Source organism: Acanthopagrus latus, chromosome 14 (genome assembly GCF_904848185.1).
Source record: "Acanthopagrus latus isolate v.2019 chromosome 14, fAcaLat1.1, whole genome shotgun sequence".
Taxonomy (NCBI): Eukaryota; Metazoa; Chordata; class Actinopteri; order Spariformes; family Sparidae; genus Acanthopagrus; species Acanthopagrus latus.
The window spans coordinates 2,561,441-2,578,225 of record NC_051052.1 but is presented as its reverse complement, the minus strand read 5'-3'; the positions used below and the strand labels follow the sequence as shown (position 1 = coordinate 2,578,225).

At 40.4% G+C, this 16,785-nt stretch overlaps 1 protein-coding gene across 5 annotated transcripts in view; it reads left to right on the top strand.

Moving 5' to 3' along the window:
* The window catches only part of msrb3 (methionine sulfoxide reductase B3), a 36,214-nt gene extending 20,436 nt beyond the window's left edge, over nt 1–15,778 (top strand). Inside the window, exons 2-7 of one of the 5 annotated variants that reach the window (XM_037121629.1) lie at nt 1,692–1,841; nt 4,069–4,177; nt 7,080–7,157; nt 7,269–7,297; nt 9,790–9,887; nt 14,753–15,778. In XM_037121629.1, coding sequence (XP_036977524.1) covers nt 1,766–1,841; nt 4,069–4,177; nt 7,080–7,157; nt 7,269–7,297; nt 9,790–9,887; nt 14,753–14,917 — 555 coding nt within the window. In that variant the 5' untranslated portion in view covers nt 1,692–1,765 and the 3' untranslated portion in view covers nt 14,918–15,778. Of the gene's footprint in view, nt 1–1,690; nt 1,906–4,068; nt 4,178–7,079; nt 7,158–7,268; nt 7,298–9,789; nt 9,888–14,752 lie in introns of those variants that run through there. The other 4 variants (XM_037121632.1, XM_037121633.1, XM_037121630.1 and 1 more) reach the window with 4 other exon arrangements.
* Nucleotides 15,779–16,785: the final 1,007 nt, after the last annotated feature.

Here is a 16,785-nt window from a genome sequence, read left to right as displayed (position 1 = left end):
CATAATCTGTGGCATTTATTTTGCCAAATGAAGTTGGTAAACAATGTTCAGCTGTAGCAGCTTTAACTCTGTAAACGTGCAGAACAGTGGTAGTGCAAGTATGTCAACCGCTGCTGCAGTTTCTGTGGGTGGGATTGTTCATTATAGGGGTTGGATGGGGGGTCACAGCTCTGGGGTAGAAGCTGTCTCTCAGTCTGTTGGTGGTGGATTTAATTGTCCAGAACTGTCTGCCTGAGGGCAGTGGTTGCACAGTGCCTGTTTCAGCTTCCTGAGGAAGAACAGTTAATCTGGAGGAGGGCTGAAGCATGTCAAAGGGCGCTGAACTGGCACTGGGGATTGGCTAGACTCAGTGTCTCTGATTGGGCCTTTGAGTGTCCAGGCTTGACAAGTTTTGATAGCAGAAGGTGACCCAGAACTACCCAGTCTGACTGGCACTAAAGTAGTGATAAGGTTGATGTGATATGAGCCTTTTAGCAGCAATGGTTGATGGAGGGCAGAGGAATGACTTGTAGTTGCTTGTACTTTCTTTGAAGATTAAGTGTGGTCTGACAGTGCTAGTTGGCTTGCAGTAAATGCATGATTGAAGGTGAAAGAATTTGCAGCTGGGTAGATCTACAAACTGCCATAAAGAGTTTTTGGTGGACAGTTCTGCGTGAAATCTTCTCAACCTGACCATTTAGGTTGAGACACTGAGCAGCAAGCCACAGGGGATTGGTAGGTTGAGCACCATCAATAAGAACAGCCTAAGTCCAAAATTCTCTCATGGAGAACCAATTTTAATACTTTCAGGAGCACGCCATTGCAATCACTGGGTTGGTCAAGATATGTAATCACAACAGTATTAGCATCAATGTTGGATCTTTGATTTACATCACACAACACAATAAGTAATGAGGAAAGGAAAGGAAAGGAAGTCGGGTAAAGAAAGTCAGGTAGGTGAGCAGAGTGTGTGACAACAACAAATGTAATATGTATATTAAATGTTCTACTTTATATTTCCAGTCTTTCTACATCTATTCCCAACATTTTGTCCATTTTAGAGAACTTTGGTGAGGTACCAGAGCATGAGGTCAGTGAAATACTATTTAACATTTTTAAATAGTACCATGTCAGTTGTACGTTTAACTAAATAACAATAAAAGCACAGATTCATTCGAAAAGTCATCTTATTTGATTATTTATGGTGGAAACTGAACTTTTGGGCCAAATGGATGGATTTTTCAATCTTATAAACCTGTGCAGTAAGAATAGTGTACTTGTTTTCAGCATTCAAATATATATGCTTTTATTTTTGGTTGCTTAGCCTTTTTCATAGTGGTTAGATTTTACTAATACTAATATATATATATATATATATATATATATATATATATATATAGATATATATATATATATATATATATTTATATATATATATATATATTAATTTCATGAGCTGTAAGTCATAAACTTTATAGGATATGTACTGCATATTGTAATGAGGGAATTAGTCAGACATGCAGGATGCAGTTTTGATTTTTTTTTTTTTGTGTGTGTGTCCATGATCCTCGTGCCTGTAAATGCAACTCTTCATGAACAGTAGGATTTCCAAATGGGCTTGATGACCAGCACTTTCCCATATGTTGCTGTTAAGCCTCTTGAATTTCATTGCCTTGTTTTTTTTTTCCCATCTGTCCCTTCCCTTCATCCAGCCCAGTCCTTGGCTGTAGCCCTACTGAGGGGTGTTTGGTTCTTGTGGTGGGTGGAGTACCTCTCTCCAGCAATCATGTCAGGCTTCAATCTGCTCCACCTAATAACGAAGAGCCAGCCTAGAGCTCTGAGGTCCTGCAGTCTTCCATCAGGTCCACTGACAGGGTGCCATGTGTTTGCTGTGCTCTGCCTCTCTTTTAGACTTACACCTGGCTGGTGTGTCAGCATGTCTTTACTATCTCAGTTTATGTGTGTTCAGAATGATACAAGCTGCTTTAAGTTATTTCCTTAAATGTGATTGGTCCTCTCAGGGAGCAGTGAACAATGCTTGAGATCTTAAAATTTGGAACCATTCTAAACAGAGCTGGCTATTAGTTATGGAAGCTAATCTGTTCCATAATTCAAGTTTAAAATGGATTAACAAAAATGCTTTATCATTTTCGGAATATAGCTGCATTTTTTTGACTCATAAATAAAATGAGTAATAAATCATACAAATTGCATTTTCATTTTCTTCCTCAAGACTGCTTGAATTTTGAAATTGAATTTTGGTTGCTGGGACATCTTATGAAAATTAAATCTCAAATGCAATTTTTCTTTATCATTTTAATTAAGTTAAATGAGCAGTCTTGAAGAAGAAAATGAAAATGCAATTTGTATGATTTATTACTCATTTTATTTATTAGTCAAAAAAATGCAGGTATATTACGAAAATGATAAATCATTTTTGTTAATCCATTTTAAACTTGAATTATGGAACACATTCATTTCCATAATTAGTAACACGTGATTTGCAATGAATATCAAAACTTCTAGGTACTGTGATTAGAGCTCTGAATGCGAAAAAAACCCCTATGATCTGGCCTCTTGTCTTTCAAAACTGAATAATTGATTGGATTGTGCTGCAGGAAAATGTACATACAGGTATTTGAATGTATTTTATTGGCTGAATTCTTGATTAGAGTTGAAAGTTAAGATACCTAACTCATCAAGGCAAACTTTTATCGATAAGGTGAATTTCCATACACCTGTTCATTTTGCTTTCTTTATTTTAATTTTATTTGCATGTGGCATGGAAAATGTATGTCATAATGAAAAACGACTTATTCAGCTACAAAGGGCAAGGAGCTTTTTTTTTTTTTATATTAGTGCAGTTATCACTTTTTTTTATTATTATTAAAATAAATGAAAAAAATACACAATTTGTGCCATTGATGGTCAGATACACAAGTTAACTTTTAAAACGGTTCACTTCTCCTTTGAGTTTAGCTTCATTTGAGTTTGTAGCTATACATGCATGCTGCTGAGATTTTAAGTGTCTATAGAATAATCAAATAATTCACTGCTTGGCTTTCTTGCACACACTGAGTGGTTTTGTTTTTTACTCAGTGTTTAGTTTTTCATTGATCATGGGGTTTTATCACCAAGGTGTTAATAATTCGATAAAATACTGAATTTATATTTGTGTTCCAAAACTATTTTTAGAGTTAGGGTGTAAACATTGCTGTACAAACATGCAATCACTTAAGTAAGTTATTTTAGAAGCATTTTGTGTTACATTTGTAGAAGATCCCTTAATATACTCAGAGACCTGTGTTTCATTTCATATTCTCAGAAATTCAGTAATTATTCCCAAGCTTCATTCTGTATTCTCACGTTTTTTGTTGTTTCATTCGATGTCCTCTGGCAACATGGCTGCTCTGTTGGCAAAAGCCAGTGGAAAACCATCGTCAAAAGGTTGCTTTTCAAAATGTCATTCAGTATTTCATTCCATAATGTCAAAATTTGATTAATATTCTCAAGTTACATTTCAAATTCTCCATTTTCAGTTCATATTTTTAGAATTTGCATTCCTTATGTTCAAGTTTCATTCCCTTTTTCAAGTTGTCAAGAGTTTGCCTTTAAAAATTATCATTAAATGTGATGCAATATTCCTTTACCCCCTTTGAGAGAGTGAGAAAGCAGCAGACAGAAAGGGATGAAGGGAGGGAGAGGGAGAGAATGAAAAAAGCGCATAGGGAAAGAACTGCTATCTATCTATCTAAGCTATGATAGATTGTTAAACATAGCAAACTAGCCACTTTAAGGTTGAGTATCATCAGACCAAATGTAATTGCAAAGTTGTAGCTTCCGAATTTAGTGTTTATTTCTCATTCTCACTACTTTTCTGTAAAGTATTCTTTTTTGTCCCACCCCTGCTTTTAAGTATTGTTTGCATGCGGTTGACACCAAGGAAGACTAAACATTGTTAACTGAAAAATAGCTGGTTTAAGGGATAGTGTAATTGTTACATGCAGCTATTTTTTCCTCCTGGTGCCATCAGAATATACTTGGTACCGCATAGCTAATGTTTTTTGTCCTCCTTTCCCCAACCATCAGGAGCACACAGGACTAAGAACACATGGCCACTGAGCTTTTCTCAGGAGGAGCTGAGGAAACGGCTCACACCAATGCAATACCATGTTACCCAGGAAAGAGGAACTGAGAGGTAGGACAAATTGCTCTTGCACCATGCAGTACAAAACTTCTGATAGTGTTATGTCTATAACATGGCAATTCATAAATCAAGATTACAGTCATGGGCAAAAGTTTACATACTCTAGTCACTGTTCCCAAAGGATTTTGTGAGAATATGGTATGTGGACCTTGTATCCTCTAAGGTTGTCTAGTGGCATGTGCCACCAGGAGAACATTTTGCACATTTTATAGTTAAATACATCAATCTGGGGCACTTGATTGAAAAATTAAAAGGCTATCTTATAAATAACATGACCATAAATGACAAATTGGGGAAAATGTCAAAGTTAGAAGATATCAAATATAACACTTTGCTTTGGCTCTGCTGCCAGGATACTAGTCCTTGATGGTGATGGGAATAGGCCAATAACTTGAAGTTGGACTTCATCAAAGGTGCATCTTTCCCTGCAACGTTTTTCAAAATATTTTCAGGGGTACGATGTTTCAGTCAGCACCTGTATCCAGGCTGAATGTGTGCTTATAGGCATTCACTTTGAGTACCTCAGCCCATTTTTTATAGTTTGTTGTGATTGTGGCAATTTTTCCAACCTAAGTCATTTTTCCTCTCCTTTGTGTCAATAGACCCAATGAACCCAATGAGCATTAGGATCAAGGTGGTTGTTGGCTAATCTCAGAAATCATTTGATTAACAAGTCTTAAGCCCAAATGTGCATTTCTTTATCAGTGGACAGCTTTGGGGGGCTCCAGTGTTGAGTCCTAACATAACGGAGGTATGACTGAGATTGTTGTACTCAAGCCCAGAAAGTGACGTTCAGCTTCATAGGTGAAATTGTATTGAATTTCTAACCCTTCTGATGTAGCTGTTGTTATTTTTCAAAATGTGTGAAGAATGAATTGAGGGCTCTTGCATTTGTAGCCTGTGACATTCAGAATTGCCTGCCACATATCTTTAGTGCTGACTGTCCTTCTCCAGTCTCTTCTGATGTCTCCTCCTGCGCTCGGTTAAGACTTTCATTCCATATTTTGCGATATTTCCATAGATTCACTTGAGGTACGAAGCTACTGCTGAAGCCTTACAACAAGCGAGCCCACTCAACCTGTGCCAGGGCCCATATGGATGATAAGAAACCAAAGTCATTCTTTCTGGAACCATGATATCCACAATGTCTGGCAGTAGAGTTCTTATATGGTGGAGGTTTGCAACATTTTTTTCCAGAGGGCTACACTGACCACATATTGGGCAAATCAGTTGAAATATTAAACACATAGTGCTGCATTATGTTAAGCAAATTCTCTGTACTAAACGCAGAGCAGACCTGCAGCACAGAATGAAGAAAAGATCAGGCTAATTGTAACTATTCATGAACAAACATGTGGTCTTATACTAACAGCTGAGATGAATCAAAGTTGAGCATCATGTCTGATGCTGAAATGCACAGCACAAAGGACAGGTGTTTGTCAGTAAGTTGCGATCTGTAACATGACTTGTTAAAGTTCAGTCATGTCCTCATCTTAACAACCGCTATTGTAACTTGTTGCTTGAGGTGAGCTGAGGTGAACTTGAAGTTTACTTTTGTCCATTCGAAATGTAGACAGCACCCTCTGTTGGAAATCGAGAGCTTTGCCTTTCGACTCAGCTCTCTCTTCACCATGACAGACCGATACAACGACCGCATTACTGCGGCCGCTGCACCTATCTGCCTGTCAGTCTCACGCTCCATCCTTCCCTCACTCGTGAACAAGACCCCAAGATACTTAAACTCCTCCAGTAGAGGCAGTAGCTCTCCCCCAACCCGGAGGGAACAAGCCACCTTTTTCCGGTCGAGAATCATGGCCTCGGACTTGGAGGTGCTGATTCTCATCCCAGCCGCTTCACACTCAGCTGCAAACCGTCCCAGGACATGCTGGAGGTCCTGGCTCGAAGGAGCCAACAAGACCATATCATCCGCGAAAAGCAGAGATGAAATCCTGAACCAGATCCCCTCCGGCCCGTGGCTGCGCCTAGAAATTCTGTCCATAAAAATAATGAACAGAACCGGTGACAAAGGGCAGCCCTGCCGGAGTCCAACATGCACCAGGAACAGGTCTCACTTACTGCCGGCAATGTGAACCAAGCTCCTGCTCCGGTCGTACAGGGACCGTATGGCCCTTAACAGAGGGCCTCCGACCCCGTACTCCCGGAGCACCTCCCACAGAATGCCACTAGGGACACGGTCAAATGCTTTCTCCAAGTCCAAAAAACACATGTGGACTGGTTGGGCAAACTCCCATGAACCCTCGAGCACCCTGCGGAGGGTATGGAGCTGGTCCAGTGTTCCGCGGCCCGGACAAAAACCACATTGTTCCTCCTGGATCCGAGGTTCGACTATCGGCCGAATTCTCCTCTTCAGTACCCTGGAATAGATTTTTTGGAGTTTGTTTTATTATTTTGAGGATGTTGCAGGCCAGTGCCATATATTGCCCACATGTGTTATATGGTGTATATATGTAGTGCGATATAACTAAAGGTGTGGAGGACTGAATTTGCAAATGTCACGAATTTGCAAATGTACTGAGTAGGGTAAAGCTGCAGAAAAGGAGGCTGCACTTTCAGGACCACATTTCTGGGAAATGTGCCACCCACTGAATTTGACAACGTCTTTAGAGATAGAGGGAGTAAGATGGACAACAAATACGCCATATTATGTTTACTATGATTCCATTTACAAAAGCAATAAAGTGGGAACACATCCAAGGGGGTGAATACTTTTTCTAGGAACTGTACACACACAACCTCTCTCAAAAACTTAAAAAATATATTTCAAAGAAACATTAACATGGACAGGAACATGTTGAAAATTAAAATTGAACAATTACCCATTTGTTTATAATATCGAGCCATTCAGTTTTAATAAAACAGCCATTTTCCACAGGGCCTTTACTGGAGAATTCACACACTACAAGGATGAGGGGACCTACACTTGTGTTGTCTGTGGGGCTTTGCTGTTCAGGTAAGAGCTGTACTTTTTTACATATATCAATAATAATAGAATAAGGCAATATTTTTTCAAAAACATTAAATTAACATTGTTTTCTAATTGATATTTTGGCTTCTTTTTTAGCTCGAACACTAAATTTGACTCAGGCTCAGGTAAGGTGAACCACTGCAATCCGCTTCTTGCTTCTGCTCTGTCATTTACAACCCCAAAAAAACAAATTTTTCTTGTTTTGTTCACATTTCCAAAAAGGTTTGTGAAGTGAGGAATGCCAGTATTCTCCTTCTTATCATTATTATTACACTATCCTGGAGACACAAAACAACAATAAAACTGAAGATTTGATGGTATGCTGTATACAGTGTTGGGTGTAACACGTCACTGTAATCACATTACTTCTTTCAGTAACGAGTCATGTAAGGCATTACTGTTCTGAATGTAGTGATGACATTACAGTTCGCCAAGCTTGTTGCTTATGTTACATTGCTAGGTTGATCAGTTTTAACAGCATAGTTGCACACATCACACACAATGGGCTGGGGGGCCGGGGCCATCAATAATGGAACAGTGATTGGTTGGAGTTTGGCACGAGGTATCTTTCACCATCAGCGATTGGTTAGTCACCACCCGCAAGGGGAGATGGGATAACGATGGCAGCATCAACAACATGAGCAGAACATGCTGTTGCATGCAACTTGCAGAAAAGTTGCATTGAACACACCCGCTTCGACGTGCTGTCAGCTCCACAGTAGCCTGTACGTTCTGCACTTGTGCAAGATGCAATAAGTGGGTAGCTCTAGTGTTAAAGATGCTGGATTAGAGGTTCATGCATGCAACTCTCTTTACTTTCGATCAAAATGAAACCTAACTATTTCAGACAAAAACAGCTGCATACTAAACATGCAGCGAGGCATTACCAAACGAACATGGATTAATTTGTCCTGAACTGACATAATAACAGCTAGTCTCATGCCAGTACTCCAAAACATGAAAACAAGAATTGACAGAATGGAGAGGAGCTCCCAACGCAGCTGAACACACTGAACATATTTATTCCCTGGTGTGTTCCTGCCTTAACGAGCCCCAACACTGGCTGTATACAGTCATCAAAAACTAGAGAAGTCCAGCCACAGTATATGTTACTGCATTTATCAACATACTGTAAATGAGCTGCAGATAAGTTTTCAACTGATTGTAAACACAGAAAGTTGCCAAATCAGTTCAACAATATTAACAAGTTTCTGCTAAATGACATTAGAAGACCCTCTGCTTTTGAAACATTTCCAGTGGACATTTGAATTTTGAGTCTGAGTACAGCTGCATCCAGTGGGCCTAAGTGGTAAATCACTCCATCAGTTTAAAGGTGCATTATGTGAGTATAACAGAATGTGTTAGAAAGGTCACTAGTACATTCCTGCAGCCTGCCACAGACATGCAGCCGCAGCAGAGTGAGAGACAGACATGCAGCAGCAGAGTGAGAGACAGACATGTAGCAGCGGAGTGAGGGAAATACATTGTGTGTTAACTTTACGTGTGCGTGATTGAAGTGAGTTATATACTTCAATCCTGCATGTTCCTTGTTTGTAATGTTATATATGTTAATACTTGTCAGAAAATTATGTTAAGGCTACACTGGAACATGTTTAAAGTTTGATCAAAGACATAATGGAGATTAGGCCTAAACCACACCTCTACCAAATCACACATCAATTCAAAGATGAGTACTCCTGTACCAGTGTGTGCTATGCTGTGCTGTGTTATGAACATCCAGTAAAGAATTGGATTTCATATTCCTTCCTGTGTTATGACTGACACCCCAGGGAGACACCCATCCTAATTACATCATTCTCCATACAGTCCATTCACCTTATTGCTGACCACAACTATTCTTCAGAATGTGATAACTAAATTCAGTATGACGTCTTTGTATTGTGTTGCAGAGATACCTACCGAAGGTAGCACACTAACCACCTAGCTCTGGCCCATTCCATTCCTAAACTTCCTGCCCTAGTAAGCAAAAACATTATTCTGGTGCCCTGAGCTCCTAGTCTGGAACACTAAATTCCCAGCTAACTTAGTTAACTAGCTAAAGACAGCTACAGTTAGCAGCTAATTATACTCTGGTGATATGCTGTGAGTATGACTTAAACAGTTGGCCAATTCTTACATATTGCACCTTTAATTGACTGGTCTACAACCAACAACTCTATCAGTAGCCTGTCCACCAACACATGACATTCAGTTTGAACAAATGCCTGCAGTGTGCATCAAATGCACTGAAACCAGTTTTTTTTGTGAATGTGCTGGACTCTGGACAAGTTGGTGTTTTCTAATGTAATGTGATAATGGCTACATTACTGGTTACTTATCACTGGTCAACTACATTAAAACCACTGACATGTGAGGTAAATAACACTGATCACATGTTACAGTGTTATTCTGGTTAACTTTGGGTCCTGCCATTTATGCCATTGAGGAGTGCCGATGCTAAGGTAGGAAAACAGTCAGTCAACAGGGGGTACTGGCCCGCATCTGGACCCAATTACTGGTACAGTCCTCTTTCCTTGATCTCTGCTTGCCATATCTGTCACATCAAACACACAGTATTACTAGTTGTTTCTGATAATACATACCATCATGTGTTCAGGTTGGCCATCCTTCTCTGACCTTGTGAAGGAGGAGTCCATCACTCAGTCAGATGATTTCTCCTATGGAATGCAGAGAGTGGAGACTGCCTGCAGTCAGGTACACTGTAACGACAGCACTACACACTAGCAGCATCTCTTGTTAACTCTTTTGTCAGTGCAGCATTTCACATGCAAATAAAAAATAACAAAAGGCAATTGAAAAAATGAAGTAAATAAACAAAATCAGAAACAGGAATAATGGCTCTATAAAAGCAAAGAATCTTATCTGTGTGTGAGTGTGTGTGTGTGTGTGTGTGTGTGTGTGTCTGTCTGTCTGTCTGTCTGTCTGTTGTTCAAATATCTGTGGCTCAGGATCAGACTGATCTGAGAGTTTTAACATGGCTGCTGCTTGGTTAGATTTGGTTGGACGTGCGGCAGCATGGGCAGTCGCGGAAGCAAAAACTCGGGTCTGGGAAAAGTTCAGAGAGGCCATGGAGGAGGACTATCGGTCGGCCTTGAGGAAATTCTGGCAAACCATCCGGCGCCTCAGGAGGGGGAAGCAGTCCTCCACCAACACTGTTTACAGTGGAGGTGGGGAGCTGTTGACCTCGACTGGGGACATTGTCGGGCGGTGGAAGGAATACTTCGAGGATCTCCTCAATCCCACTGACATGTCTTCCATAGAGGAAGCAGAGGCTGAGGACTCAGAGGTTGACTCATTCATCACCCAAGCCGAAGTCACTGAGGTAGTCGGGAAGCTCCTCAGTGCACAGGGGGATGAGATCTGCCCTGAGTACCTCAAGTCTCTGGATATTGTAGGGCTGTCTTGGTTAACACGTCTCAGCAACATTGCATGGCAGTCGGGGACAGTGCCTCTGGACTGACAGATCGGGGTGGTGGTCCCCCTATTTAAAAAGGGGGACTGGAGGGTGTGTTCCAACTATCGGGGGATCACACTCCTCAGCCTCCCTGGGAAAGTCTATTCCAGGGTACTGGAGAGGAGAATTCGGCCGATAGTCAAACCTCGGATCCAGGAGGAACAATGTGGTTAACCGTTAATAAATTATTTTAAAAAATGCTTTACAAATTCCGTGAGCATTGTCCACCGGAGCCAACACAGTCACATGCGCACCAGAGCCAATCACTGCACACCATAGCCACGTGCGCACCAGAGCACTGCAGAGCTCAAACCCACGACATACCTTAAGAAACATGCAGATTTATATCTGCAGCTGCGCAAGCTGGACCAGGATTTTGCCGGCAGTTTGGTCCCGTTCTGTTCTGTGCATCTAAACTGACTGCTGTGGATTAATGAGACTAAATGAGTCCGGACCGAGTCTGTTCGGGTCTGAGGAGGTCCGGAGACGCGTGGACAACAAAGTGGAATCGAAAACGCTAAAAATGTGCTTTTGTCAGGAAAGTGTCCAAGCAGCAAGTTTGGTTGTTGAGGAACGGGAAGTTGTGGGAGGGACGGAGGCGGATGAATGACAGGTAATGACGGTCAGTGTAGAGACAGCGATATTGAGAGTTGAGAGATTTGTGACATTAAGCATGTTTGGAGTATATAGTTAGTGTGTTATGTAGTGTGTTTAGTGTGTAGTGGAGTCGGTATTTTGTTTAATGAGTCAAAACAATGAGGAGACTGCTGAATGTGGAGCAGGCAGTGCAGCTCTTCAATCAGCTGGAGCATTGCCCGCAATTAAATGTAAATAGTTACATATAACTTTGTAAATGTTTAAAATGTATGCACATATTTAGCAAACAGCAATTTATATTTGCATTATATGTAATAAAAAATGGTTTGTTAAACATGTTTGTGGTTTTCACAGTAAAAAAATGTAGCTTTCTACTCGGATTTTATGTTTTTTTGTGATTTTAGATCAATTGTGTTAATACAGTATGTCAAAATGAAAAAAAAATAACTGTACAGTCATACATGTGAGGTTGTGCTGAAAATAATGGCACCAAGTAAATAGTTTTTAAGGTGAAATATAATGGCAAAATCAAAAATAGTCAAAAATGGCCAACTATACCCTAGAATATTGGATTTCACAACAAACCTAAATATGAGCCTCATTTGGCCATCCATGAAAAAGCTACTTAACCTCCCACTTTTCTATAGGAATACATATTTCCTATGGGCACTGCACTAGTTGTGAATAAAGAACCATAACAGATGATCAATTTGTCCCTGTTACTGTATCTAGCTGTTGGAGTACAAAGGTGGGGCAGGTTTGGTTATTATTCAATAATGATTTACAGTATTATTAAAATCAATAATACAATTATTAATATAAAATACAGCCGCAAGCGTCAATCTGCAGGTTCTAAAATCTTTCGCCCCAATTTCTCCAAATTGTTTTTTCAGCTACATGCTAACGGCATTCATAGCGCCTCCTATAGGTTGAGCTCATGCTTTGGTAGACAGATTCCCAGTCCAGTTGTGAACCTACCCACCAGGTTTTGTGATGATAGGGCAAAGGATGTGGGAGTTATGGCCAATCATTGACCCGCCCATTGCTAAAATACATGGGTCGCTGGTGGCCATGTTTTATGACCTATCTGGCTTATTTATAGTAGAAATTTGTCTTTTCATGCCCTGAAGCTGTATAGCATATTTGGTGTTTATAGAGTCAATCTTTCAAAACTTCTATTCATTTTACTGTTTTTAACGTTATGCTAATTAGCAAAAAATAGGTAGGCGGAGCTAAATGGTTCTAGAGGCTTTTTTTGTAGAGTGCATGGAGCTGGACTTTGGTGTCAAATTTCAAGTCAATCAGACTTACGGTCTGAGGGGCGTGGCCTTCCCAAAAACGCATTTTCAAGCCTTAGTTACAGCACCACCACCTGGCTGACTAGGCTCATATTTCAAAAAAGTTGATGCATATCATTTCCAATCATTGGGCCAAGTTTAAAGTTTCTGGCCCATTCCAGCTCACGGGAATTTGAGCTCAAGCAGCAGACAAAAAATGATAATAATAATTTTAGTTTTAATTCTAATAATAATAATAATAATAATAATAATAAACTGGCACAATTTTAATAAACCGGCACAATCTTAGAAGGGTTCTACCCCTTCAGGGTTAGAACCCAAATTAACCAGCACAATTTTAGAAAGGTTCTACCCCGAAGAGGTTAGAACCCTAATAATAATAATAATAACAATAATAATAAACCAGCACAAACAAATATAGGCTAATCTGTAGTATCTGCCCAGACACTAAATAAGCCTCACTTGTGACGGCATTCATGACAGTTCGCGTGTGTCTGTCTGCCTCATTAATCCAGCTTGTTTCCTCGGTATGAATGAATGGCATTGGGAGCTACAGTGTCCTGCTAGCAGGCTGACAGTGGCTCTGTAGCAGAGGTAACAGCAGAGTCGACCAGGTGAAGAAAACACACCTAGTCTTTGGTAAACACAAGGCAGTCTGTGGCTTGCCCAGCGAGTTAGACTGTCGCCTAGGTGAAGATAAAATCCAAACATTTGGCAGTCCCTTCGTAGGCTGTTGCTGGAAGCATAAGCTTTCACCTGCACAGTGGTTACTACGGGGAGCAACACACTATTTTTCAACACCATTAATCAGGAACAGAGTGACTTGCTGACATTTATCTTGAGTGCCCACCTCGAAAGTTTTGGTCATTGTAAAAATCTTCCATGCTGTCGGGTTCAAAATGGGTGTGAAGCATTCATGTTTTACAATTTGAAGTTTTTCCATACAAGGAATTTGACTCTTTTTTTTATATATATATTTATGAACTTGCAATCTAAAAGCCACTTTGTGTATGTATGCATGCCCAGTGGACAGCAGAGGATTCTATAACCACTCTCCACAATGGATATTGCCCAAGGACTGAGATTGAGCTGACAGTCTAATTGTAAAACAACAAAATTTATGCCACCAAAATGATTTCCATGAGGCTTGTGACATTTGGGGGACCTAAATTCAGATCACTCAGGAGCCAGACAAGGTTAACAATAAAAAGCAATCTTTTAATAACAAGCCAAAATCCAAAACCATAGAACCCAAAATCCAAGAAGTGCAAAAATACCAAAATACAACAAAGAAACACATTTAATGTAAAAAACTAAGAAAAGCAAAATACATATGAATAGGCAAAGCTCAAATCAAAAGGGCAAGGTACAAACTAGGGAAAACAAACTCAAGGTCAGGCATGAAGGCCCTGGGGCTCGAGGAGGGCTGGGCTTGGATGCGCTGAGAAGGCTTGGCTTAAGTCTCTTGAGAGACAGATGGGCATCTGCCAACCAAGAGACAGCAGAGATGTCGACCGGGACCCTGACACTGGAAAAGGATTGGCAAGGTATCCTGGCTGACACCGGAACTGGAGTGACGTCGGCTTGGACCCCCTGATGCGGGAACTGAAAGAACAGGCCGGGGTGCTGGCTCCGGGGTGCTGGGAATTGCATGCTGGTGTCTGCTGGATCCATATTTTTTGGTCAGTTCATACTGTTATGTTTGGGAAAATAGCGAGAACCCAAATGCACTCGGGAGGCAGGCAGGGTTACGAACAAAAACCACACTTTTAATAACAAGCCAAAAAACATAGAATCCAAAATGAAAGAAGTGCAAAAATACAAATGCAAAATAAAAACCAGGAAAAAAACAAGGAATGAAACCCTGACACAAAAAATGGTAGAAAGGACATGAATACACAGGAACAGCCTGAGGGGAACAAAACAGACAAACTAACAAAGACAGCAGGGAGCACAGTGACTATATACACAAGGGCTGATTAAATTACAGGACAAAACTGAGCAGTGAAAATGGGTGAGAAATCACACAAAGGGAGGAAATGATAAGCAAGACATGAGGGAGGGCAGAACTTAAAAATAAAGCAGGAAATAATAGAACCACAAACTAACTCTGACAGAATAGCTCACCAATGATGTCTAGAATCATAAATAGTTACATATTTTTTACTAAAATGCCCAAAATGCATGAAAATCTTCCCATTGTGTTTCAGTGTGGAGCTCATCTGGGACACCTGTTTGATGATGGACCAAGACCCACAGGAAAACGCTACTGTATTAACTCGGCCGCACTGGCTTTCCAGCCCAAACACACTCTTTCCTTCTCCGAGGGTGGGGCTACCAGTAGCAAAATGGCTGATGGAAAGACTGAGCTTTGAACCAAAGACTCCACTGCATACATACAATAGTTAATATTTTTTGATTGATGCTCAATCCTTAGACACAAACCAGTGTTTAGTGTTCCAATTGAATGTTTTATATTTTCAGTGTTACATAAGCAGCTGTTGCTCAGGGGTAGAGTCAGCATCTTGTAATCAGAAGGTCCTGATGTGCTTGTCAACACCTTGCATGGCAGCCACCACCATCAGTGTATTAATGTATTACTGTAAGTTGCTTTTTACAAAAGCATCTGGTAAATGTATATATAAATCGAGGTCATATTACAACACAGGTTTGTACAACAAAATGCAAATTGAAGTTCCATTAAAAAAAAGTTTTTTTTTATGCCAGCAAGTTGAGGATGAGTTAGTCTCACAGCCTGAGGAAAGAAGCTGCTTTATAGTCTGGTGGTAAGGCTACAGATACTGCTGTATCTTCTGCCAGACGGCAGCAGGGTGAACAGACTGTGACTTCAATTCCCAGTGCTTGGCAGATGAGTACCAATGATGTTCTGGGCAGTGATGTTTTGTCCTATTTTAAGATTATCTGCTTACATTAGTTCAAACATTCAAGTACATCTTTGTAGAAAAAAAGTCTATTCTTGTTTGCAGTTGAGTTGTCTCTGAATCTGTTGAACTTGAGTCAGCAATGGTGTGTTCCTCCAATTTACAGGTGTGATTTTTTTTTTTTTTTAGCAGACATTAAAGTATGTAAAGTATATGTCTCTGGTCTTTTCCTGTTCGATTTTGGGGATGGAGTCCAAGTACAAATAGACTGCTAACACCTTGTAAATATGTGGATTCAGTTCTTATTTGGCAGATTTATTTTCATTATCATAATAAAATACTGTTTAATAACTATTGGGTATCATTCAGTCTTTTCTCATTCTGTATCACTATCAATGTATTGCCTTATCTGTAGATATCGGAACAGATCTTTAGAGGGTAATGCAAAGCTTGTGACAGAGAAAGGGATTCCCCCCAGCCTCGTTCTGACAGTAGCCTATACCAACAGAGTTTGCCTAATCCATATATTCTTTGTTTTTAAGTTTATTCCCAAATTATTAATTCAGGTAAGATTAACAAACTATTGTCTTTTACTGAATTATTTTCTATTTGTACACTACCTGTCTCCCTGTTATTATAAATCCATTGAGTTACAGCAATTAGTTGAGTTGCTCAGTAATAATATTTCAGGTTAGGAAGAGAAACATCCTTTGTCCTAAAAGCTGTAGTCTGTTACTATTTTTTGTTATATTTGCTAAAATTGTAATTATGATCTGACAATAGAATAAGATACAGGTAAGCTGTGTAAAAATCCACCGTCTGTGGCTCCACCTAATGGCTCTAATTTGCAAGAATCCACCGCTCCTGGTTCAACAAATACAATCAGAGCCAGTGGGAGTGTCTGAGATGTGTCATGCAAACGCTGCTGGCAGCCCGCCTCCCTTGCGCAGCACATACTGGGCAGTGCCCCTCTCCCAGCAGACACAGTGCCTGCTCTTACCTGGTCAGATCCGTTCAAGCTCAGTCTGTAAACAATGGCAGAGAACAGACAACAGCAACAGAGCCGAAAGATGCCCCATCATTGCCCACGTCAAAGAGAAGAAATAAGACTGATGAAGAAAAGCAGTGTACAAAGCAAGAACTGTACCGAGCCAGAGAGAAAACAAGGTTAAATATCGGAGCATCACTTCAGAGACGGAGGGAGCTGCAGTAAGGACCACTGCTTGACATGTTTTAACCACAAGGCTAAGGTGATGGTGGTTACAGTAATACTTGCAGTAGCACATATGGCTGTATGATGTTGCAGTCGAGCTACGTAGCTTGTTGCTAAACCTAACTTGCTAGCTTGTATGCTAACCCCG